The sequence below is a fragment of the Haliotis asinina genome, chromosome 10 (genome assembly GCF_037392515.1).
Source record: "Haliotis asinina isolate JCU_RB_2024 chromosome 10, JCU_Hal_asi_v2, whole genome shotgun sequence".
In the NCBI taxonomy this organism is placed as follows: domain Eukaryota; kingdom Metazoa; phylum Mollusca; class Gastropoda; order Lepetellida; family Haliotidae; genus Haliotis; species Haliotis asinina.
In genome coordinates this window covers 36,610,394-36,638,177 of record NC_090289.1, presented here as the reverse complement: position 1 = coordinate 36,638,177, position 27,784 = coordinate 36,610,394, and the positions used below count along the sequence as shown (strand labels likewise).

Below are 27,784 nucleotides of genomic sequence, written 5' to 3'. Positions count from 1 at the left end.
TGGAATGTTCTCCAGGAAGCTATATAAGTAAATAAGAAATTTTCCTAATACCTATACAGAACACACCCTTGAAGAAATTTATCTTTAACTTAAAGTTTAAATATTAATGTGAAATAAATAAATAAATAAATAAATAAATAAATAAATAAATAAATAAATAAATAAATAAATAAATAAATAAATAAATAAATAAATAAATAAAAGCCATGAGTAAAAAACAATATGGCTGATTATTATCTAAATGCTAAATGTAGAAAGTCATGTGATGTTTAGCTGATCAAGCAGAGGAGGCACATCTGCCACTTGAAACTGAACATAAAATGCATGATCAGCTTTCTGAATATTAAACATTGATGAATAAATATAAATATGTGAAAAATATATGAGAATATTTACTGAGAAATATTAACATGACAATATTCTGCGATGAAATTCTATCCCTGAAGGATGTATGTGACAGCTATTTAATACCGAGGTATGTCAATTTCATCGTCAGTTTTTAAAAGAAATCCCAAAAGAGTGATGGAAGGGGGGAGAGACAGAGAGAGAGAGTAAAAAATTTTTTTATTAACATGCTTCCTCATCAGTAGGTGTCTATTTCATCCAAGTAGTTGGTGCATACATGTGGGCAGACATGCTCATATCATCGTTATGAATAATCATGTGACACACCATCATTATCATTATCATCATAGTCTAAGCGTTATCATTCGGTTCATTAGGGTGAGATGATGATTAGCAGGCCCATGGTCTGATCGTCAGCGAAATGTACAGCTTCTACCTAAGCATGAGGATACAATCTCATAGCTGGTATCTCTATCAGTAGGTGTTATTGACAACAGTGTAAGCAAGCCTCATATGTCAATTACTCACAATCTGACTGTTCGTCATTCAACCAAAATGACCTGCAGATGAGATAAGTGTCTAAAAAGGCATAAACAAAATTCTAAAAATTGTTAGATATTTAACATGTATATTATACTTTTTTCCTTTCGATAACAGAAGCATTCTTTTCAATTAAAAATATGATTAACAAACTGCAACTTAAATCTGCTTGTGGATGAAAGACGTCTCTTTTCGTCATTTAGTTTAATGAAAGGTAATGTTACAAAACATATGTCACAGCTGCATTATAACTAATCATGAAACAATAAACAACTGTATAATCTCATATTATGTCATAAAACAGTCTTCCTGCTAATTAGCGTAATGTCAGAATTACAGATATGCTTAGCAGGCAAATGTATGGTGCAGAGAAATGTCAAAGTTTGTAGAAAAAGTAAAAAGGACTAATTTCCCACAATGATAACAATGTGTGGCATGAAACAAATGTTAATCAGTGTTGATACACATTAACTCATGCCCCAATCACCGTCGATAAACAGCTTCCAACGACACACAGAAATGGGAGTCTTTGCAACACATGTTGCCAGTGTGATCACATACTAATGAATGTCAATCAAGGACTTACATTCAGTGCAGTCTCTAAATAATCTTTTAACACTTTTCTAAGCAAATCACTAGTCCCAGCAAGGACATTCCATCTGATATGAATATTTCCGACTGTTTTCTTCAAGGACAGCTGTCAGTCTCCTGTGCATTCTCCTATTAATATACTGTAGATTTTTCTGCACTAATCTTTGAAATCCTTCCTCCACCCAAGAAAATATGGAATTGGATTGTTGAGAATGTTTTTAACATGTGGTTACCTTTATGACTATGTAACTATGTAGATGTATTAATATTGCACCTGCTATTCAATTATCATATGATAAGATAACAATGTTCATTCATATTGAATCTCCAAAATTAATGAATATTGAGAACTGCAGGTTTTTAAGTAATAAGGTTTAGCATGAGATGTTCAAATAATGTATGTATTAGTCATGCAATACTTGAAACACCACAAGAATCAATCAAAACTATGTTCCAGTTGAGTTCCTCATCAGCCCACATCCTTTTGATAAACCTAGGTTTAGTGTATTTATACATGGTGGTATTAAATGATTGAGTGAGTTTTAGTTTTACACTGCTCTTAGCAATATTCCAGCAATATCACGGCAGGTGACCCCAGATCAGACACAATGAGGGTCTGAGGTCAGAGACAACTTTAGCTACAAGGGCTTCAAATCATTTATATAATCTGTACTATGACTTTAATCTTTCCTTTAACACTGTTGAATATGTTTCAGTCCATAGTTTTAAAATAGTACTACAACAAAATGAGTGCATGTTAATTCTCTATTGAAGAACAGATTCAATCATGGTACAATAACAGTCATTCAATTCACAGCTGGTCTTGATTGAAGATTGCCTATCTGATATCTTTCACACCCAGATGCTAGTATTCCTGGTCAATTTGCACATAAAACAACATTGATCCCAGAAATGACAAACATTGGTTGCTGGAGGCCAGTTCTAACCCGGACCTTCAGGGTGCAGCATTAAGTAATGGAGATATTGCAAGTTATTCGTCTTAGGAGATAACTCCAGTCTGAAATAAACAAATAAGTATCAAGACACACAGCAAACATATTCTGGTACTTACAGTGTTGGTGAGTCTTGCCAGCATCGGTACGACACCATGGTCTGTGATGACAGCAAGGTTTTCTTCATCTTTGGCTATATTGGCTATTGCGGCACACACGCTGGCAAGGACTTCTTTGTCCTCAGACTTGAGGAGGCTGACGATGAGCTCCAGACCTCCCACAAACGACCTTACCATTTCCCCAGCATCCTGAACAGTTCGACACTCAGGTTAAACAGTACACCAGTGTTTCATTTAGTCTTTGAAGTTTTGGCTTTTTTGTGGAACAGTTAGTGTTACTCATACAAATATTCATTGTAACCTGTGTGATGTTGATGAAAAAAACCCTTTTAATAATTTCAAAAATAAATTGTTTCTTGTACACTTTTAGCCTCCATATGAGTCATTGTTGTATGGAATGTGTGGAAACTGACCACCATGGACATGCATTTGTTAGTTTGTTTGTTTGTTGCTGTTAAATGCAATGTTCCAGCTGTATAATGGTTGTCTGCATGTAGTCACATCTGAATCAGACAATCTAGTGATTGACATCATGATTACAGGTTCATGTACTGGGATATGATGTCTGATTAATTGTTGTTTAATGCTGCACTGAGGAATATTCCAGATATATGGCAGCAGTCTGTAAATAATCAAGTCTGGACCAGACAATCCAGTGATCAACACCATGAGCATTGATCTATGCAAATGTGTTAACGACGTCAGCGAGCCTGACCACCCGATTCTGACAGTTGTGCTGACATGCATGGTTTACTGAAGATCAGTTCTAACTGGAATTTTCACTGATAGGCGATATAAGTCGTACACTACCCAAGTAAAGTGTTGATGGTAGTTTGCACAGCTTACCTTGGCATTTTCTATGCATGGGCATATGGCCCAGGCAGCACTGGCCTGGACTTCTGTGTTCTGATTTTTCAACAGTGACCACAGTAGCCTCACACCATCTAATCTGTCTATGTTGCTGAAAGATTCAATGAAATAATCAATACATGATACAACTGACGGTAGAATGTTCAACATTTACACATTTACAAATAAAGCAAAATCCTCTTAACAGCAAAGAATGAAAATGCAATGTATAATGCTAGCAGCTGGAAGGCTGGTCCAGCAAACACTTGACATATTACCATGTACAGATTTTGCTCACAGCATGCCAGGAAGAGTTATCCCCCTTTATCACCAAACCTTTCCCAGTGAAAGAACCAAAATTTTTCACATAAATCTAGCAAAACAGAACTTATTAGTGTGAATATTAAACACAGTTTGGACACTACATTAGACAAGGATTTAACACCAAATTCCCTTGATTGAACATTTTCAAGATTCAGCTTCTGTATCAAATACCTCTGTTCATGTATAAAACTCAAAAGTTAAAGAACACTCCCAACTGGAAGGCCATGTGTTGAAATATCCACCAGCCGTAACAGATTAACTAGTATTAATTGGAAACTGTGAGTGTCCTTCTTGTAAGTAGTTCAAATAAGACAGTAACAATATTAACACCAGTAGTCTATAAATCATGTATACTTGGCAAGAGGCACACTACCGAATTCCTTACGTCAGTCAACGATACTACAGCTTCATCTCTGCAACCAGTGGTTGATGATGTGAGCATCAATCCATGTCTAATCACAAGTGAGAACTTTCTTCCTTGCTGTTCCTATCCAATTACAACCTCTAACCTCAATTGTAACCACCCGATCCACTTTCAGTCGAATCACTGAGAGAGTGATGAACAGGAAAATTCCCAATAGTATCAAAGCAAAATGTCATTGTAGCAACTGCATGAACCAAACTTACACCATGTTATCAGGTTCCTCTGCACACTGACCAACTGCTTTCGTGACGTTGACAAGTAATGCTTGGTTTGTTCCTGTCAGCAGGTTAACTAGTGGGGATATTCCCCCGGACTTTCGGATCTGTAGTCGATTTGGTGGATCCTTGGCTAGCTCTCCGAGGGCGCCCACTACATTCACTAATACCTGGTCACAAACAAGACCAATAATAAGCTTAACAGCATAAAGTGAGTGAGTGAGTGAGTGAGTGAGTGAGTGAGTGTGTGAGTGAGTGAGTGAGTTTCAGTATTTCAGTTACATCACAGCATGTCGGCTTGATAAAGGACAATGTGAAACAAGTTTCTTTCAGACATTTACTGCTACTGAGTCGAAAGAGTAGGACTGGTGACTAGAATTCTGGAACTTTGAACCTGTGCTTATTCATTTTAGTTACACGTCTGCTCAGTGAAATTGTGGCACCTTAGACACCTAACCAACCTGTATTATATCGTAGAACCAGTGAATGATCAACCAATGGTATAATATACTTTCATTCATATCAAAATCAGGCTAATGTGAATTTATCCTACCTCTTCAGGCTGGTTATTAAGCAAGCCAACAAGAATCTCTATGGCTTTGAGTGTTTGGAATCTCTGGACATTTTCATGACTGATGGCACACTTCCAGATTGCACCAGTTGCTGCTGCTAGGAGCTCCTTGTTCTCACTCGTGTTCAAGAGACCAACCAAGGGGTCAAGGCCACCATACTGACGCACAAGGTCACGAGTTTCTTTTTCTTCAGCACACTGTAACATATCACGACAATTTCTAAGTGTCATACATGTTTACATGAGTTACATATATTGGCAATAGGTGTACGCTGACATATTCATTGTCACCATGCGTCATAAAATGAGATCATGCAATCTCAAAGAGAAAAATGGAAGACATTCATTAGTACAAAATTAAATCAAACACAAAGGAAAAGTATCTATCCTGTGTCAACATCACTGAAGTCCTGAAACAAAATAGGTCACAGAATGTGGATATTCTGGCTAGAAAATTACAATCCCTTCTGTTTCACAGGCCTTGGCGAGGCATATGTCTGTAAGTGTCAAACTCAGCCTTACCCCATTTACTTCAGGAGGTGACAATACTGCTCACTCCTTATACTGATGACATTGGTCCAGTTCTCACCTTGAATATGGCTGAAGCACAGTGCATCTGCAACTCCTGGTTGCTGCTCTTCAGGTTCTTCACGAGGTCCTCCACCATGCCCTCGGTTCGAATAGCAAGACGGTAGCTCGGCTGTAATGGAAGAATTGTTGTTAAGTATAACCCAGAAAATGTTCACACCTGACTGAAAAATTGAATACACTTTTCATGAATCCACAACACCATATAAGAAATTTTAACTACACATTGTACATTTGTATACTTATCCTATCTCACATGGATAGGGTGAGATATGATAAGGTTAGTACAGTGGAAGCTGTCAAAACTGGCATATGTTCAAGCCAGCAAGTTGTCTACACTGACATAAAACATCAGTCCCATCTGTGGCTTGTAGATTTATCATCAGCTCTACAATCCAGTACATTGTCTTAACCGGATTATTTCCTTAGTCCCAATGAGAGCAGATTTTGACAGCTTCTACTGTTATACAACAAAATGAAGGGGCAAGGAATAGCCCAGAAACGTCGTGAAAACAATAAAGAAGAAGTTGACATCCATAACATTTTGCCGTATATTAGAACACTGACTTCTAAATGCCTCTCAAGAACGTCAGCTTCTACTGTATTTTGAAAATTTTATCTATAAATTGTGTATTTATATACTTTTCCTATCTCACAGCATCCATCATGTGAGTTAGGATAAGCATAAAAATGTATGCATTGCAGGTTGACTAAAATAAGTAAAGTACTTGTATCATAAGCTGGAGCAGTTGAAGAAAAACGACCCAAGGGAGATAACTCTTCCCCTCTACTTGATTCACTTGACTGTGTGCTGATGTCAGTTGTTCTCATTCTCACAGAATTCACATGAGTCAGATAAATAAGATAATTCAAAAGTCATGGTATTGTTATTAGCATCCAATATGATTTCATGAAGAGCGCACTTCCTTATTTCAGATTTCTCACAAAATTCCATGAACACATCAACAGCTTCATGAATTTCTGACAGTTTCAGAACACTGAGCAACACAGCCAATGATTTCATTTCAAAAGATGTAAATTTTGAATTTCACTATACTGTGTAAATAATAACAGATACTAATTCAATTACATCTGCGTTTACAAACATTCATAAATTTTCATTCCATTCAGTTTTGTTATTACTACAAATGTCTGATTTCCACAGCTTGTCTGGGAAATGGGTGTCCTTTGACTAAGAGGAAAACAAACAGGAGCATTCAAAGAAAAGAAAAAGTGATTGATACTACTAACCTCTGATGCACACTCCTGGAGAGTCCCAACCACCGGAATGAGCATGTCCTCGGTGGGAGACTTGAGGAGTTTGGCTAGGAGAGGGATGGCTCCAGCCTTCCTCATCGCCTCCTTGTTCTTCTTGCTCTTGCTGCAGCTCCACAAGGCCAAGGCTCCACACCGGGCTACCTCAACATCCTTCTCCATCTCGGCATTCATTGGACTGGTGACCACTGCACAGTCCAGTAGACTCACCTGGAAAAGAAGGGTCAGGGAGAGATGTTACCAAATGTGTCATAGCATGATTGTAATGCTGAGGGAGATAGATGTTGTTTCAGAAAATTTGGATGGATGGTGGAAATATACAGAATATATTTCGTGGGCTTTAATTCACTTTGTTCCCACTGGTTCTGGGCCTTTGAATAATAACTTGAACAGATCATGTTAATTTAACATTTTTATCTTTCATTCCAGCAGATGCCAAATATTTTGAAATAGGTTGCAAAAATGCAAACATCTGCATCACTGTTTCACTAACTCACTCATAATTTTAATCCATAAACCAAATACCATATGTCAGACCCCAGAAACGTGGACTCAAACATTAGAGATGTAGGCTTGTGATAATCTTCCCATAAAACATGCAAGGTGGTTAATCAGGTATTTGAACACAAACACCAACATGGCTGAGAGGTGTATTATTGCAGTGAACAATGGTGCCCACAAATCATGAAGACCAAGAAGATGAACACTTTTAGGACAGTACTTACCAATCTTCTGATGCCACCATGTTGCCTGACTGTTCTCCTGGCACGGCGGAACTTGGCCACATTTGCGATGGTCTCAGCAGCAAGACAGCGAAGTTCCTTGTCAGGGTCACGCAGGATCTTTACCATTGTCTGTAGCCCTCCAAGATCAGCGATGGCACGGCGGATTTGGATATTGCGGGATATTTCCTTGAGAATCTTCAGTGAGCCAATCTACAACAAATATATGCAACCACATGTCACAAAATGGATGTGTTTCATGTGAAGTTTTGATAACCATACCAACTGATTTTTTCTGAGCAGTTATGAACACTTAATAGCCTTTTGTCTTCTTTTCGTGAAAGTATGTCACTCTAATTTTGGGTCTCTTCCAGTGTTTGCAATACTTTAATTTACCAGCTGGCCATCTGGGCCTGCTGCTACCTGCAGGCTTTAAATCTACAGGCCCTGAATGAAATCTGCAGGCCCAATAAAAACCAAGAAGTCTACACTGTACACAGTTTCACACAGTTTCACACAGTTTCACACAGTTTCTACAAGATCAAGGAAAGTCTATGGCACACAGAGGAGTTTTTATTTGTCTGGTGTTGACAATCCTACGCCAAAGTGCTGCAATACCAGAGAGTGAAATCATAAGTTATAGAAAAATGATGGATAGTTCATGATTCCTGACTGTTAATAAAGACAACAAAGGGGACATATTTCAGCTGAACAATAATTGATAGCTAATTTTCTGAATGGCATAGGGGCCTGCTCATCTTTGAAACTGTCGTCCTGATACAGTAACAACCCATGCTGGGCCTCCGGGTTGACAGTCATTTTGAACACTGGTCCATTCTTACTTTGACAGGGGAGAACAAGAAAGGCTGTTTGTTTAGATGAAGCTGGTAAACTGACTTCTAAAGTTCAAACCTTTTGGACACTTATATTGTTTCTCTACTTGAAATAACTACAGATACCTATATTTGCCCTGATACAAATAATAGAATCTGTTGTCAGAACCATTTAACCATCCCGGTGGAAGAAATGGACAGATGCACAAATGGCCAACTATGGAGATATACTATGCCAATGACCTTGCACTTGCTCTCCTCTGTATCGAGGAGGTTGATGAGGACCTCTAGTCCACCGACATCTCGGATAGCCAGCTGACATGTCTCCTGTGCCAAGTTGAAGTCTCGAAGGGAACACAAAGCGATGATTGTTGCAGTCTGATTGCCTCCCTATGACACAAGGATTATTATAAAGCAAAAATACAAATAACCATTTCTTTCAAACTGTTACAATAAAACTGATGCTTGATTAATGTTTTAGTCGACCATAAAACACATTTTTAAAGTCAATCATCATTTTTCTTTCTAATTCAAATTCTTTGAAGGGAGGTCTTGTCAACAAAATGAAAACTAAAACTATATTAGTTTGTTTGCTGTTAATACTGCACTCAGCTATAATACAGGAAAACAGAGATGGTCAATAAACTGTTTAGACCGGACAGACAATCCAGTTTGACAGTATAAGCATCACTCAGTGTGATTCAGATACAAAGATATTCATCCACAACAGTGATTATCATGTACCTTGAGGTATTTGACCAGTTTCTGGATCTGCCAGTACTCAGAAGGAAGGTCAGCATTAGCCTCTGTTCTGCGTTCTACTGCTTCCTCTTCCTCTTCACTCTCAGTAGAACTCTCGCTGAAGGAATCCTCACAGTCCACAGGAGTCTTAGACTTCAGCCTGTCAGGACAAAGTGTACTCTGAATAGCTCTCCTACAACTTTCAACAAAACTGAAGATATACAATTGTACTACTGAAACATGTTCCACAAAGACAAACAAATAACAACTGCAAAGTCCATTCAATTAGTTTGAAGGTTTTGACACAAACAAGGAAACACCAATCACTAAATAGAAGGCACCAGACATACGTTGTATTGAACATATTGATGGTACAACTGTCTCCCTGGGACCCAAACTGCAATGCCTGGGTCCCTCCAAATTCTGGGAATCTGGATTTGTAATGGCAAAGGAGGATCCCTGAGTTTCAATGTCAAACATTTATAACTTACTTGTGTGTTGGCTTTTTGCGTGATGGAGGTTTCTTCCTCTCTGTCTGCTCTCTGTAAATAAATGAGTAGTAATGGAGCAAACATTTTACCAGTATATCATATATCAAGGGGTGTACTCTGGGAATGTAATGATACAATCATGGGATGTAATGATATACTCAAGGGATGTAATGATATACTCAAGGGATGTAATGATATACTCAAGGGATGTAATGACATGCTCAAGGGATGTAATGATATACACAAGGGATGTAATGACATGCTCAAGGGATGTAATGATATACACAAGGGATGTAATGATATACTCAAGGGATGTAAGGATATACTCAAGGGATGTAATGACATGCTCAAGGGATGTAATGATGTACTCTAGGGATGTAATAATATACTCAAGGGATGTAATGATATACACAAGGGATGTAGTGATATACTCAAGGGATGTAAGGATATACTCAAGGGATGTAATGATGTACACAAGGGATGTAGTGATATACTCAAGAGATTTAATGCTATACTCAAGGGATGTAATGCTATACTCAAGGGATGTAATGATATACTCGAGGGATGTAATGATATACACAAGGGATGTACTGATATACTCAAGGGATGTAATGATATACACAAGGGATGTACTGATATACTCAAGGGATGTACTGATATACCCAAGGGATGTAATGATACATACAAGGGATGTAATGATATACTCAAGGGATGTACTGATATACTCAAGGGATGTAATGATATACACAAGGGATGTAATGATATACTCAAGGGATGTACTGATATACTCAAGGGATGTAATGATATACACAAGGGATGTACTGATATACTCAAGGGATGTACTGATATACTCAAGGGATGTAATGATATACACAAGGGATGTACTGATATACTCAAGGGATGTACTGATATACCCAAGGGATGTAATGATACATACAAGGGATGTAATGATATACTCAAGGGATGTAATGATACATACAAGGGATGTAAGGATATACTCAAGGGATGTAATGATACATACAAGGGATGTAATGATATACTCAAGGGATGTAATGATATATACAAGGAATGTAATGATACATACAAGGGATGTAATGATAAACACAAAGGTTCTAATGATATCAACAAGGCATGTAGTGATATACACTGTTCATGTAAAGACACACAAGTAACTTAACAACATGCACAAGGAATGTCATGACATGAACAATCATTGTAGTGATCTATCCTGTGGATATTCTAAGGTTTGGAACAATATGTAACTGCAGGTATAGTCTCATGCCATAATTCATAATTACACTTTCATGTATATTGGTGCAAGCATAATAATAACGCTATATAACACTAACAAGCACATGAGTCAGATCCCATGCCATTATTTATGAAAATGGTTCCAATGTGATGTTCCCTGTGATGATGAAAATAAAGTCTACTTAAGACAAACATTAGATTTTTCAAACATTTTGATTGTGCAATCATCAGTATGATCACCTAATTTGAAAAAAATCTCAAGAGAGTTTGGACTAGAAGCAGAAAGTCTGGATGACAAGCAGCCAGTGACCATGAACATGAGTTGTTCTGATGCCCAGTAATGTAATATACACCTGATACATATATAGTGCACTCTTTCTAATTCGGAATGGCTTGGGACAGAGTAAAAAGTCCGAATTGGGCAGCAATCTGAGTTACACAGAAATTTCCTACATCGATGCCTGAACATCTCACTTACATGATCCTCTCAATCATAGTTTACAAATTAGTGTTAATTAGTGAATAAAACAAAATACCCATACCAAACAATGGGTAGTTTATTTAAGGTTTATTGGCCAAGCAGACTTCCTGCTCAGTACGGACTATAAAGCAATGCTTTTACTTGTAACTTCTGTTTTAGGATGACACTTAGGTCCAAAATCCGACAGCAATCCAAGAAAGACAGAGTGCGAGTTGGACAGAGTACACTGTAGCTGCAAAGTGTATACTGGAAGACACTGCACAGATACTAACTAGCCGCTTGCCTGATAAATATTAGTCAGAGGTGGAATGCTAGATGATTCACTAATACTATTTGTAAGAGTGAATGTTTCTGGTAAATGTTCCACCCTTGATACCCATGATGATCCAGGTTAGCACTGGTCTTCAGTAACTCATGTTTGTGGTAAGAGGAGACTAACGGGATTGGGTGGCTAAGTTCACTGAATCGGCTGAAACATATCATCGTATTCCAATTGTGTAGATCGATGCTCATGTTGTTGATCACTGGACTGTCTGGTCCAGACTTCAGTATTTGCAGAATGCTGCCACATTGCTGGAATATCGCTGCGTGCTGCATTAAACAACCAACCGACCAACCAATCAGTCAATTACCAAATTCACAAACTGCTCCCAAACCCAACGTATCATTATAAGTGTTTTAGGGGACAGGCTGGTTTAATACATTCCAAAAACCAAGCTTCTGTGACAAAATGGAAAGCAGCTAAAGGGAGATAACTCTTGCAAATTTAGGATCCACGTTTTCTGTGGGTAAACTTCACACAAGAGCAACATAAAATCCTAATAAGACAATCTGTGCATTGGAGTCACAATGTCTACCTCTTAATCATCAGTTATCTAAGGAAACATAATACTTTGCTTTAACTGTACATGATATGTTTGAGTAGACAATCTGGGACATTTGATACAGTTGATGATATTGAAAAAATACAAATGTAAGATGTCATTAATCACTGGAATATCTATTCAGCCATATTGTCCTCCCTTGGTTTGTTAAGCCAGTGGCCAGTGTTAACAAAGAATCAGTTTTTACAAACAATAGAACATTAGAAAGAAGTTGTATTTCACAATCATAAAAGAACTGTTTTAAAAAGACCTCAATTTATTCCACTTCCATGAAGAATTTAGACTCTTTGTTTGCAATGAAGAAAGAACATCATGCACATGAAGTTTGGAAAATCAGTGCAAATATATTGATTTTGTGTAATCTGATCTCACACGAAAAAGAGACTTCATTTGGTGCATATGTAACAGTTACAATTGAAATTTTACATGTCTGCTTACAAAATTCTACACATACAATAATACTTAATGCCAAGAACTAGAGATTAAGGCTATGTTGGTGCTCTTGAGTGTTTGGCTATAGTACCATAATCAGCCAGTCATTTAATCCAATGCATTCCTCAGATGGGGAGACTAACACATGATCCTTACTATACAGAATTTTGATGGTAAGAAATAAATCCTGTTAATTTGAAAGGGAGAACAAATGAGATGGGTGAATCTGAAGAAACCTAGACTTGTGTTACTTAGGACTTTAGCATTACAGGGAGGGCAAGGCAGTTGGGAAAATAATATGGTTCACGGACTGTGATACAGACCATTACATGTGGCCACAATCAACAGAAGTGTGAATGAGCCCATATTCACACATTTTAGACATGCCTAAAGGACACCTTGGCATAGTGCCTTACAGTGCTGAGGGGGACAGGGCCCCATGATGTTCATTAAACTGTGTTCTATGTTTAGATTATTAGCTGCAGTAGTTGACTAAATCTGGAACAATAGTATTGTCCAACACATAATTCATTTCTCTGAGAATGGTAAACATCCATTTAAAATTTATGAAATGTATTTTCTGTCTGCTTGAAGGAAACAATGTAAGTGCAACATACAATGCAAACCCATTTGACAATCTCAATTCAACAATTCCAGTTCTTGCTTTATGTTTGTTTAGTGCACCAACATGTTTATCCTTTTTCATCCAGGTTTATCCCTATTCACCCTAAAGAATGTATCGTATCTCCGTTCTGTTTTTAAATATATGGACATATTCAAAACAGGAGCTTTGTTCTTCAAGATTTGGATTGGATGTCGATATTTAGCATCATGCCATTTGAACTGTGCCCAAACTGATACTGTGGTAGTGAAAATATAGGGTATTTATAATTTGATACATATGCACGACAATGGACAGTCAAGTCAAACTAGACAGATAGAAAGTCAATGAAACCACTTGGATACTTGGTCACTGAAGCCATTCAGACACTACTAAAATAAGTTAGAAGCTATCTCAAAGAAACAGAGTCAAACTGACACAAGCCAGACAATGACTTAGTAAATACAATCAGAAAGAAGTCAATGGAAGCATTAAGAATCTGAGTCAATGGAACTTTTCAGAAATAGAAAACCACTGCATCAAAATGAATTGAAGTTTCTACACTGACAACAGATTAAGCTGCAACACACAACTCACTCTTTGTACTCCTCAACACCCAGGGCTTTCCACTTAAGCGATGGCTCAAGCTTCTTCTTCTGCTGTCTGTTCTGCTTGCTCTGCTTATCCTTATCCTGATTGGAGGTCCGCTGTTGCCAGTTCTGCTCTGTCCGATGAGTAGCATCACCATCTTCCTCGTCTCGCTTCTCCTGAGACATGTCATAGTGGCGGTCATCTCGTGTGTCCACACGAAGAGCGAACTCCTGAAACAATAGCAACATTAAATGAAATCAACCACAATAAAGTAACTCAGCAATATGAAAGTGAATTGGGAATACATGACTAAATTAGCAACATTAAAACAAGGTGACACTTGAATTATTTAGCCATGTCAAATCAAATTAATATTTAAGAAATGACATTATTCCTCTAAAAAATATGCAGACTCAAGGGTCTCTAGCCTGTTGTACTCATGTAAGGGAATCAAACCCAAGACTTCCACCTGATGGGTGAAATACCTAAACACTTGGCTACAACACTCCAAAACATTGTTTAATGTCCACTGAGCCCATCCACCAAAATAAATCAATTCTTGGCATCAAATCCTGATCACCATTACTAAAACTCTGCCTCATTTCATCTTATTCTTCCTAAATACCTGAATGTGATTACACTTTCCATTACAAGCTGAAATAAATGCAACACTGACCCCTGTCTAATTCGGCAGACCATCAAAACTGGGGTAAAATTTTGGTCCTACTATTCACAATGCACCTGTTCATTCCATATTCTGGCCCAACTTTCCGCTTCCAACAAGCTATTTAAGTGTAACACTTTTTAAGTTTAACACTGTTTTAACTGACATGCGGTCCAATCAAGGACCCGTAATTCAGTACACTTATTAAACCTCTTGGATAATCAGACAGTAATGATGAATCAAATGTTCTAAACCAGCATGGGTATGAGTGGTCCAGTCAAAGTCCCTTAATCCTACGAATCAAAGGCATCACAGAGACAAAGAGATTGACGGGTGTCAATGGCAGCCATGTTGGAAAATGATGGTCCTGTCTAATCTGGCACTGTCTTAACTGGCATTTTATTTCCGGTTGCATGGGGTGCTGGTTTAGACAGGTTTTTTTCCCAGAAAACTTACTGCTGTGTGAGAATCAAACCAGTTGACAATTAATGTAGTTGCCTGCGTCAATTAAAAATAATATTTAAAACATTCAGTGGCACACATTTCACATTTTTGATAAACTTGGATGAACATGTAATGACTAATATTTTGTTGCCTAAGGAAAAATTATTTTCTTGAAAGTATGATAACTTTGAAATTTGAAACTTTGTTAGGCTGGAACACAATTTGATAAATTACTGGAAAACATGATATGATGACGAGAATAACACACAACAAAATTAGTAACAGCATTCTAGATTAAACAAGACACATTAAATGGCATCATGTTTTATAACCTCATAAAAGGCACTAAAGACAATATTTTAAAAGGTAAAGAGGCAATTTAAGCTAAAAATTCCACATGACTACGTTGGAGCAATTTGTAATAAGATTTCAAAGAGAAACTTACAAACTACTTGGACTATAAAGCAGTAACTATTATCCTGCTTTTAAAAAATGTACAAATAAAGTTGGAATTTCAGTAGACAGTGAAAACAATCATGATTCCAAAACTGTACCAAGATTGCAATTCCTCTTGAAAAGGAATTTCAATTTGAAAATTCACTTCGAGACCATATATTAACAAATAGCACTGTAACAGTCTTTAATTGCGAGAAAGATCTCTACAGAGCTCCTAAAAAGGAAAGCAACGTTGGGAGGCATTCTGAGTGGGTGTGAAACTGCTAGCTATGCGAAAGTTACAAGATACACACCAACACACTCAACAAGACAGTAGCAATGTCGGGGCGTTGTGTCACACGTGGTTCAGTTTGATCCCTACTTAATGCTACTCGCTTAACATTAGCAAAACAAAACACTATTTTCCTACCACTACTTCCATGGTTTACAAACATTTTTCTTTCATTCTCTGCATTAATCCAATATTGAAAAGACGAGGTTGCCATATGTTATTTTCAACAGCATGAAGGAAAAAAATCACACAAAAAATAAACAGAAATATATCTGCACTCTTTGTAGGTGTTTTAAACTCTTAACTGAACTCAATTATCAATTCAGCAGTGAAATTGGCTCAAACAAGCCTACAAAGCTTTCAAGACAGCATCATTCAACATTCCTTTGTAGTCGTCCTACTATAAGGATGTACTGGCAGAGTATCTAGCAATACGTCCTCCCTGTGAAATTGTAGATTTTCATCTACATGCCTGTAACGTGCAGCTATTGATGTGTTTATTTATCTGAAGCTGAAACAATAATTCAGCACCTGCTGCTAATGTGCTCTCAACCCACCTGCTTTTCAATCATTTCAGCAAAGCGACTACTTTTAACTTTGAGAAGTGTGACAAGATCGCGGAAGATGTCCTGCTCTGGGCGTTCGTAGTCGATCTGACCAGGTTTATCCTTGTCAGGCCCCTGCAAGAGATTTGAGAGATTAAGATCATAAATTCTCAGCATGAGCAGCTCCAAGGTTTTTTCTGTGCATAATTTATTAAGTTGAAAATGCAGGGAATTGACATGGGGATGAGGATCATTGAAATATGAGTCATGAGACGCTATTGATCTTTTTATATCTGTCACCAAGTCTGTCACTGATATATGACAAAGATTTCCCTGTATATCATATACCAAAACTGACTTAAACCTTGAACATTTTGTGGAAGATAAAAAGATTGGACTTGGACATGAACTTTCCCTCCACAAAATATTTGTAACAGGAAATGGTTGCATTGAACATATGTCTTAAATCAAATATATCAATAAATTTTGGGTTAAATCTAAACATGACTTCTAAGAATGAAATAAAAAATTTGGACATTTACATTATTCAGGTAGTAGCCAATTGTGTTGGCAGTGACGTAGAGTGGCTTGTCAAGGTCATGACATTTGACTTCCAGAAAGCAGATGTCACCATGCAACTGACGCCATGGTTGTGCCCGACATCCGTTTTTAAAGACAAATGTGTCACCTGAAAGAAATGAAAAAAATACAGAAGACAGGTAATCTTTTGAACAACATGTTGACAGTTGAACCTCATCAGTCAAGAACCTGTTAATCCAATAACCAAGATACAATTCTGCACTCATTCAGGAACATTGATAAGTGATGATCCCTATTGGACAGTTTAACAGAACGGTAAGTATTTTTCAATAAAAGCAGTGTTCATCAAAGCATCCTTGAAGTAAACCAAAAAATATGAAACCAATGTGAATTAAGACAGGAATGCAGATCAAGCTGTATGGTTTGGTTTTTTTTGCAATAAACTGATATATTTTCCTTGAGACAAATAAGCATCATTTTAATATGTTGTTTGTAAAAACGTGTATTGCAATATGACAAGATGAACATTCTCAGCTGAACAAACACAACTTAAATTTTGGAAAGGAATTTGTTCAAAAGATATTACATCTGTAAAGTAAATCTATGAAATCGCTAAGCATCGAATATTTCTCTTGAGAGCAAACACCATGGTTACTATAGTTACGGAACAAACACATGTATCATATCAATAATTCATATACATACAGTTCAAGAATTTACCTCAGATTTGCTTATGATAAATCAATTCCCCGAACAAGTCCGATCATATACTAGCAACATGACAATGTCATATTGACAAGCAGAATATTGATGTCAGAGACAGTGACGCTATCTCACCGTAGTAGCTGATGCTTTCTAGGACTGACTTCTCTTCATCCTCGCCGGACAGCTGTTGAAGGATGCTGACTTCACCGTCGACCATTGGTGGCGTCAAACGAGTCTCACTGGAAGAGATACACAGGTAAATGTTTACTTTTTTATTTCAGATGTTGGATTCTTTTCTGATTATTCCTTCAGATGGAAATAAGTTGGACTCCTTTTAGCGACAACAGAAGCATCATCACCCTGTATCAACTTAAGCGTTCCCTTGACATAAGTATGATACAGAGGACATGCTAGTTCACAAATGAGTGGGTGACTGAGTTTAGTTTTATGCCGTACAGAGCAATATTCCAGCAAATTTCCAGCAATATGGTGGTGGTCTGTAAATAATAGAGCCTAGACCACACAATCCAGTGATCAATAGCATGAACATCGACAACCAAGTCAGCAAGCCTGGCGACCAGATCCCATCAGTCAACAAGCATGGGTTATTGAAGATCAGTTCTAACCTGGATCTTCATGAGTGGTTCATAACTGAAGATAAAAAAGCTATTTTATGACCACCACAGACTGTCACAGGAACCCAGTGTGGGGATGCCAGACTACAGCAGGTCCATATAGTCACCTGTATTGGTCTCAATAGGACACCAAAGGAATTCAACAGCAATACTCAGTGTCTTGTTTCATGGCATGTCGTTGTACCCAAAAATGGGGCTTGACACTCTTAATATCAATTCCTGGTTGAATATTCACATAACCATTTCATATAACTTGAATATTGTTGAGTGTGGTATTTATAAATGTTGAATAAGATGGAATCCTGGAATGTACTGTATATTTTACCAAACAACAGCACTGTTGCTCTTTACATCAATCACTGGCCAAGGATTGGATGATCAAGAACTGTATACCTACAACTCCCCATCATACAGTTTGAATATTGTTGAGTGCAGCATTGTTTTGATCTCTACAAACAAATTACTATCCTTTTGGAACATACTGCTAATTTTATATACTGCATCCACACATTACAAGTTGACTATGAGTTGACTATCTCTTGTAAAAAAACTTCTGTTTTTAAAACGTAACAGTGGGGTTTAGATTCAGAGTATACTGAATCAATCCTGGGCAATTTCTCTTAATTTTGAATGTTGCACATCATGCATAATAACACTATAGATTAAAAAACCCATTCATATAAGAACTAAAGTATGTATGACACAGGAAAAGCACTTTAAAGTTTAAAACCTAAAGACCTATTTAACATTTGATCTATATAATGAATCAAAATTTTTCTTTTCTGACGATGTCAAAACCTTACCTACATGATTATATGACAACATAATCCTTCCAAAATGGATATATATTACCTTTTTCCTTACAATGACAAATGCCATTTTCTTAACTGCTGGATCAAAATTAAATAAGTTACAATTTGTTACAACTGATAATTTGAACACTGGATTTGACAGTGAATTTTTCCTCTCACAAAAATAATCATTTGAAAAATAAGAAAAGAATACACTGCTTGTTCTTAAAGCTTGAAATACTTGTTAAATTCACAAAAACAAAGGATACAGGACTCAAATTCTTGACAAAATTTTAGACAAGTCTGTACAGATTTCATTAGCTTCAACGATATGATGCACTTGTTAAAAAACAAACAAACAGGGAAAAGATCAAAGTTTTATTGTAAAACCGCACCCCTGTCAATGATTACGTCAAAAACGTGCAACTGAGATTGAGCGAATTTGGTTAGATATGTCGGCAAATAATTGGAGTGTTTCACACGACACCCGCACATTACTTGCTGCATGTGTGTGTGGGCATTCCAAGAAAACAAGCCTCGCCAGACAATAGCACGTCGTTATCAATTGGAGAATCGTGAAGCGATTTCACCTGTGCCTAATTCTCCGTAGGGATGTACCCTGCCACCATGCTAATACACCTCAGCATTTGGGCTGCTTTGTCTGCCTGGTAGAAATTACGATTAGATCGAAAATTCTTCACTGCACTTGTGAAAATACACCACTAGAAGTTGGTACACGCTGCAGTTTGATTCTCCCCATTGGTGCAGTATTACCGATATCACATCCTTCGTCTTTTACTGTAAAGCCTTAATTCAGATCACATGTGTACGCACACATACACTACCATCCACCTGCCTCATTATAACACACAAGTTGGGAGACAAATTAATCCCAGAGAACAGGAACGAAATTTACACAATTCAAACTCCAGATATGTTTAGATACCAGATTTAAAAAAAATTATTCCAGCATAAGGATGATGTCTAAATTCTAGGACAGTCAGAACAAAGCGTAATAGATGGTCATCTTTAGGTTTGGCGCTAGCTGCGGCACATGTTGAGAAAGCTGTGGCTTGTAGGAGGTATTCTCCCGGGCATGTTGATAGTAAGATGATACTCTTTGATTGTTTTGAGAGAGATAATCTAGATTAGTGCGGCTATAATTTGATTCAGAGTCGATGATGGCAGGTCAGAGCAGGTTCAGAAAATTGTGAATTCCTAGAGTTCCATTTCATGTGCGATTTTCCAATTACGTCATAAAGACAGTTCTGCTGCAAAGGCGGTGTGGCCTTTGGGCTTGCTGTTGGAAGCAGGGGAGGGGTAGGATTTCAAACATATCATTTAAATCATGAGACAACATACAAAAAATGGAAAAATAAGAAATATAGAGTCATTCATACTTTTTTGAGTCTGATATACTTCATTGTGGATGTGTAAAGGCTTTTTTCAGTCATTAATATTCATGAGTTTCAGAAACAATTGAGAATAATCAGAGACCATATATGGTCTCTGGAATAATAGATACATTTTATGTGTATTTTGTTTAGATTTGAAATGTGACAGAAAACTATCATATCTAACAACAGTTGTTAGCTAATTAATAGAAATGGATAAGGGTATGTAAAAATTTGACAGCATTTGAACTGAAGACTTATCAATTATTTTTTAAACAAATTACGGGATTATGTATTGATTCATATTCAAAACAAAATATATTCTTCCCACTATGTATGAGGATACCACAGAGGCAAATATCTAGCCATGCATTACTGATTGTCTTAATACACAGGATAATATAAAATTTCTTTGAAAAAACTATATTCAGCTATACACTTGCTAGAATAGTTGTAGGCATATACAATGGTTCTGTGTCACATTTAACACCGACAGAGCAATGCTAAGTATAATCTGAAACTAGTTAATTATTTAAACAGTTAATGCACAAACACAACACTTTTCAGAGAATAGCCATTAAAAATACTTTGCTTTGATAAAAAGGAAGACCACTTACAGACTATGAATACACAAGCAGTTACATGTTATCAAAGAGGCTTACACTACAGGCTGTAGGAAATCAGTATGTTTACAAAAGTTACAATCAGTTTAGCACAACCCTCAGGAACTTTTCTAGGAATGGTTTAGGAACATCATTGTTTCTAAGTTTCCTAAATTCAGAAGCACTGTAACATCACATCAGCGTAACTGGGCATTAAATCTTACTTTAAATATGAAATTCAAGTAACTAGCACAAAACTATAACTTAGTGACAATATAAGTAACAATACTGATAAGTATTGAGAAATTACAAAATCCAGTTTGGCAATTTGTACTGACATTGGTCCTGAATTTGGGCCTTAAATATCTACCGAATAGGGTGTCGTTGTATAAAGTAGCGCCAGCCCTTTGGCAGTTACAATGACCACTGCCTAGTCTCTGAAATAAACTCATTTCTCAGAAAAAATGTTTTCTTACTTTTATTTGAAAAATAAAAATAAAAAGAAGCCCAGAGACTTTCTGCAGTTTCTGAAACAGCGGTAACCTAAGGCTTGCCACATATTCTACACTTGCAAGTGTAGTATTGGGTACATTTGTTTCAAGGTCTGTATGACAGACTGTCTTGACATTTGGAATTCTTTGTTGCATATTTTGATTTTGACACACCAATACATATATGATAAAGGGAACATAGGTTCCGTATGTTTTATTCTTGCATTTGAAGCAATGTGAAAACCCCTCAATACGCAAGAGGATCAAAACTTTTCAAAGTAACCAATTTCTGATGCCTTTTCCTTATTTGCCTGCTATTGGAACATAGTGTTTGACCAAATTCTGTTGTCCCCAAATATAACACTTTGCCTGCTTTGCCTACCTTGAGATCTTCTGAATGCTCTGATTAAGAAGTTGTTCATCAAGCCTCAAGAGTTTCAGTCTCAGTCTCAGAACAATCTTCTTCTCCTCCACCTCGGACATCTTTGAGGTGTCTCCCTCTGCCTCGGTACCTGCTCGTGCAGCCTGTTCGATCTCCTTGGTGATCTCCTCCATGTAACGGAAGATGGAGTTGTCATCCCCCTCCACTGTGGCAAACCTCTCCCCCAGCATGTTGACAACGGGGTCGCGGTTAGCTGAACAAAACACAAAAACAATCATCTGCTGGTCTCGACTGTTTTTGGATGTTAGTGTGAGCAAATCTTCCTCACGTGTCGCTTTTAATCATTACATCACCTTGTACACTTCTTTTGGGCAAACACCTGCAGATAGGTAACTGTCTGTAACTTAATCTCTTACCACAACTGTAAAGCATTGCTGAAAATGATGCTAAAAGTAAGAGCACTGATGTGAGTGAATGAGTTTTACGCCACTTTTAGTAATATTCCAGCAATGACACCAGAAATAGTCCTCACACAATGCACCCGTGTGTACAGAAAAGAGTTACTGTGGTCCTTGATGTCCGCTTCTATTATTGCAGAAATGATGCATGAAACTATTGATGGATTGCAACTGTTGAGTCTTCGATAGCAATTAGTTGATGGTAGAAATAAAAGACGATTGATGCATCGATAGTATGTGTTGCTATTGCTAGTTTAGTAGTTGACTTTATTTTTATGAAAAATTTATGTTGCATCATATTTGTTTATTGTTTGGCTGCAGACCAACAGCTTCTCTGAGTTAGTGTTATAACTGTTTAATTGATGTATCCCTGATTTCTTGAAATAAACTTAAGTTCTTACTCAAATTTCAAACTGAGTTTGACAATTTGAAACCACTGAACTTTTAACTCAACTGCATTTTTCAAAACTGAAAAAGCCCAAACACCTTCAGGTATGTATTCACAAAACTGAAACTGTCTACTATTTTGAGTTTAATATCAATTTCAGTACATTCTAGGATATGTGTTTTCTCAAATTCGAGTAAAAACTCGAACTTCAGTCAAAACTCAAACTTAAGTTTGTTTTGAGAAATCGGGGCCTGGGTTTCACGTTTTTTTGTCAGTTATTAAGAGAGACTGAAACTACTTCAACTTGTTTTTATTTCGTACACACTATACATTCATTTGAGAAATGGCCTCAAATAAGACTACTGCAATAGTTAGTCGCAATAGATTATTACTATCACAATAGCGTGTTGTATGCAATAGTTGTTTCGATCTCAATAGTCACCCCTAACTCCTGTGGTATTTGAAACAGCAGACACATAAATCTTCAGCCTTTAACACTAGCTTTGTGACAGACACTCCTTGTTCATTATTATGCTTACTATCAAACTAAGCATCCTCAGTTTGACTTATAATATTACTGGTCCAAGTGGGACAGAATAAGTTTTGTTGCTGATTTCATTCTGAAATTGGTACCTTGTGAAATATTGATGTACTTTTAAATTATTTGCTGCTAAGAAACAGCGAAAAAAACAAGGCCCACTTGCAAAAAGTGACCTTAGCTGATCATACTCGAACACAAACATTTGAAAAGGAAGCAGGACTAAGCTTGATTTGTGTAAGTGGGCAAAAGTGCATTCCTTACAATGACATCAACCTTTGAGGATTTATAACAAATTACATTCTCATAAAAAAAAAATTATCTGAAAGTACTAAATAAATGTAACTTACCCTCTAAACAGCCTCTGAGTTCCACCATCTTCTTGTCACCAGCTGACCTGAGAATGTTCTCTGCCTGTTCCAGTGACATCACGCTGACCTCATACTTATCTTTGGACAGTTTCTTCAGCTGAAACAGGGCCTGGCCATCCTTCCCCTTTGCATCTGACTCCAAGTCATCGCCTCTGTGAAACAAGATGCATAATGAGGCAACTCAGCATACTTGAACATGCCACATGGTTTCCTCTTTTGATAAACTAAAAATTAAATTCTACCATTTTGTTGCACTTTGGATGAACTTACTCAACATGCATTTAACAGCATATACTCTGTTGTGTTTGGGAACTTTCTAAAATGTGAAAGATCATCATGACTCTTTTGATTTCATTTTTATTTCACAGATTATATATATATTAGGGAGGTCTATTATATCATCATTCTGTCACACCTTTTGTAACCAGAAACCTTTTGATATGACTTAGATATTATTCATTTGGGTCAAAAATGAAACAGTAAAGAATCAGTGCCTCATGGAGTATACACGTACAATAATTTTATACCCTATAACATATAAGAGGAATAACCTTGATTATGATGTGCACTTTACATCAACAAATACAACATATAATGAATAAGAGAAGGATCACATAAGAGGGGTAAATAATAACTGCTTTAACAGCTGATGCCCACTTTTCAACATATGCTCCTGACGAGAAGTGTGAAGGCAGCAGAGATGTTTTCCATGTGAAAGGCTTCTTGAATACAAGTTTGGCTTCCTCTGGGCTTTTACCACTGAATCCTTCAACAAACTGGAGGATTGTGTGCAGAAGCTCCTCATTTGTTGGAGTGAATTCAAGCTTTCCGCCAGAACCATCTCGGGCAGATGTCCACTGTGCTGCTCTCTGTAGAGCCTGACCCATGGTCAATCAGTTGATATGTGACTGTCTCACGTGGTCAAGCGTATCTGAATCAGATTTGAAAGTGTCTTATCATCATATCCTAAACATATACCACTTCAAGCAACGTAAAGGAGTTAAGTGTGCGGACATATTCGTTTTACAAAATATTTGTATGCATTACATGTCATGATTAGATATACAGTAAATTGATAACCTACCAAACAGTGGATCAAGTACAAATCTGTTCGGTTCTTTACGGGAAGTTTCAACTGACAGTGTTTGTTAGGCTTTGCAAAATATGGAATGTTACACATATAGTATTACAGTGTTAATCCACTCACAAAGCTACATCACCACCTTCGTGCGAATTGCAATTAATACCCCAAAAAAACCCGCAATATTCTAAACGGATACATATACATGTAATAAGTAGGACCAATGACAGTTGGAATATCCTATGTTGTTGTAAATTCACAGTGCGACCTGGGACAACTCTGAGCATAACTTTCTCAAGTTACGTTTCCGAATAGTATACAAATATGAAAAAAACATCTACGAAAATCAAAGTACTAACTAATATTTCAACTACCTTCTCCTCCAGCGAAATACTTGCAAAGCGACAACAACAGAATAAAACAGAAAAATAATACACCTGTATATTCCCGCTGATTGCTTATAACTGTGTCCTGCAGCAACGGTTGCTAGGCTAAGTGCTCCTGCGCGACAGGAAGTTTCAAAGGGAAATAATCATACCTGAGACCCTTTAGCGTACCACTACTAAATATGTTTCGCAAATCATTGTCGCTCTAAAAATCTATTTTTTTTACAAATTTACGGGTTCAAAATTAGCTACATGCGTGTGCAATTCGAAACTAGCTTTTAAAATACGTTTTAGCAAACCCACTGTCCCAATTTTCATTGTAAAACTAAGGATCACAGATAATTAAACTGTAAGATTTACAACACATTCTTTTTGTTAAGCACGATTTAATATTTCCGTCCTAAAGTAATTCGCCTAACCGTTGTATTATGAATGGTATTGAATCTTAAATTACCTATAGTTCACAACATTGTCACCAGAATCAACATTTCACATTCATAGAGTATATGGATTAAACGTTCATAACAAAATACCCCATCGAAATCAATCACATGTAGTGGGGGAATAAGTTTATCAATAAATATGTATCCGTATATGATTTGTATATACCTATACACATTTCTTCTCTATTCAATTTGCTTATTTTGTAATGACAGTTCGTTCGGTACGTTTACACAGGAAGCAGTTATAAATCAAGAAACGAATTTGTGTTTCTAAAATATATTTGTGTTGATTTGTTTGAGAATGGTTATAAAACGTTTACCAGTCGCATCACTCTTTGATATTCGCCTCTGAAACTTCTTATCTATCACATCACGTGTAACGAAATAAACATTCACCAATACGATTAAAATGATATTTACACAAGATCGTTCTCACAAATCTAGAGTTGCTCTAACAGTCTTTTTTCCAGTTCAGACAGTGGAACGTATGAATGAGGGAGTTATTTGTTGACGATAACCCTTACGATGGATGTGTTTATTGTCAAAACGGACAGAAGAGTGCGCGGGCAGTATGTCTTGGCTGGGACACCAAGGTCCAAAATTGCTGCCCGACCCCCACCCGGTTTTCCAGGGGGGAGAAACTTTATTTTCAGGCATAAACATTTGCTGGAAGAAAATGAAGCTATATTGTGTCCAAATGCGAAAACAAATCGACTTGGGGAAAGCGTCATCCAGAGGACTGGAATCATGTTAAGAATGAGAAAAAGCACTAATACAATAAACAACAGCCAAGCGTTGATTCTAGAGACCTCATACGATACCACCCCATGTGGGGGGTTCAACATGGGTGGGGAAGATTGTTGTTTCGAAATGAGGCTCTACACGAATGGGCCAATCATCGAGACTAATCGACTGGTTTCAAACATCTGTCTATACTTTACCAACTAATCGAGCCATTCTATTGGCATAATAGACTTGATTTTTAACTGGTGAAAAACGTCCGTTGCTTTGTTTCTTGTTTTAAATGAGGCAGTGTTTAGGTGGGGCAATTATTGTCTGTTATTGAATTTCGGCACAGGTGGAAATAAGTTGTTCAAGGTGGATCATTGAAAGGTGACGAAGAAACATGATTTCACTGGGGCTCTGAACGAGTGGCTTTAATTGACGGATTTAAACTGGGGGTTGAATAAGTGTTTGGCTTGAAATGGATTACTGTGAAATAATTGTTTATTTTAAACAACTAAAAAACAGGAACAGGTGGCACTAGTCTCTTATTTCGAATGAAACTTAATTCTTTAAAAAGTCAAGCAAAATTAGCATAGATGTCAAATGTTAGATTAAAAGTGGCCCAACTGACTCAAGTTAAAGGATACATGTTTGTAACAGACTGTTTATGTTTATCAACGTTTATAATTCGCATAAATATTACGTTAAAGCTAAATACATTGATACTCCTGGTGCATATTTCACAAGTCATACAACAACGGCGATGCAGACTTTGAATTGGAGTCAAATTACTTCTCTTAAGTAACTGACATGTTCGCGTATTCTAGAACTACATATTAATACAGGAAGGAATGCGTTATAAAGTGTTATTCTTAACACCTTAAAAGTAATAACAAAACATAATCAGAGAAGAATAATTTTGTGTGCTGCTCTGTCTCGAACATGACATATATGTTGATTAATAATAATGCCGTGAACTTACGAAGCGTTAAATCCAATCACTACATGGTGCTCATTTATGTTTCAATAGACTGCACCAGACACTGTTGATTTTATATCACGAAATACAACGACTTCTGGATAACTTAACTATACCGCGTTTATTTCATATGAACACAGAGGGCGCGCCTATAGTCATACAAAGGATGCAAATTGTTAAATTCATTCGGAATTCATTGCATAACTACAGGAAAGAAGCTGGTTATAAGCCAGTCACAAAGTGGGGCACATTTTTATCCTTGGGTTAGGCAAAGCTGTCATACAATCACCATATTAAAGCTAAACCCTTCCTTTGAAACTCGAGCGAAATAATCTTCGCAAGTCGAGATCAATTGGGTATTTGATGTGTATCGTGGCACTGTGCGAATTACGGATAACTAACAAAGTTGCCCGTAGCCAAGTTTGACAACTTCAGAAGCAACAGCCACGAAATATCGTGTTTGATGTGATCATTATTCAATGCGATATTAAATCAATACAAACGCGGGAAATGTTTCTTTTTTCTTTTCAAAGTCTCTCTCTCTCTCTCTCTCTCTCTCTCTCTCTCTCTCTCTCTCTCTCTCTCTCTCTCTCTCTCTCTCTCTCTCTCTCTCTCTCTCTCTCTCTCTCTCTCTCTCTCTCTCTCTCTCTCTCTCTCTCTCCTGGGATAGCCT

General features: G+C 37.1%; 1 protein-coding gene across 2 annotated transcripts in view; it reads right to left on the bottom strand.

Moving 5' to 3' along the window:
* LOC137297646 (outer dynein arm-docking complex subunit 2-like) overlaps positions 1-25,070 on the bottom strand; it is a 61,687-nt gene extending 36,617 nt beyond the window's left edge. Inside the window, exons 1-18 of one of the 2 annotated variants that reach the window (XM_067829545.1) lie at positions 25,015-25,070; positions 24,154-24,427; positions 23,476-23,648; positions 21,742-21,994; positions 17,579-17,685; positions 16,744-16,889; positions 16,214-16,336; positions 13,828-14,051; positions 9,582-9,632; positions 9,094-9,250; positions 8,593-8,739; positions 7,520-7,729; positions 6,771-7,004; positions 5,521-5,631; positions 4,914-5,129; positions 4,349-4,530; positions 3,395-3,509; positions 2,549-2,737 (exon numbers count right to left, since the gene is read on the bottom strand). In XM_067829545.1, the coding sequence (XP_067685646.1) occupies positions 2,549-2,737; positions 3,395-3,509; positions 4,349-4,530; positions 4,914-5,129; positions 5,521-5,631; positions 6,771-7,004; positions 7,520-7,729; positions 8,593-8,739; positions 9,094-9,250; positions 9,582-9,632; positions 13,828-14,051; positions 16,214-16,336; positions 16,744-16,889; positions 17,579-17,685; positions 21,742-21,994; positions 23,476-23,648; positions 24,154-24,383 (2,868 nt within the window). In that variant the 5' untranslated portion in view covers positions 24,384-24,427; positions 25,015-25,070. Of the gene's footprint in view, positions 1-2,548; positions 2,738-3,394; positions 3,510-4,348; positions 4,531-4,913; positions 5,130-5,520; positions 5,632-6,770; positions 7,005-7,519; positions 7,730-8,592; positions 8,740-9,093; positions 9,251-9,581; positions 9,633-13,827; positions 14,052-16,213; positions 16,337-16,743; positions 16,890-17,578; positions 17,686-21,741; positions 21,995-23,475; positions 23,649-24,153; positions 24,428-24,951 lie in introns of both variants that reach the window. The other variant, XM_067829546.1, reaches the window with a different exon arrangement.
* Between the last annotated feature and the right edge of the window lie 2,714 nt (positions 25,071-27,784).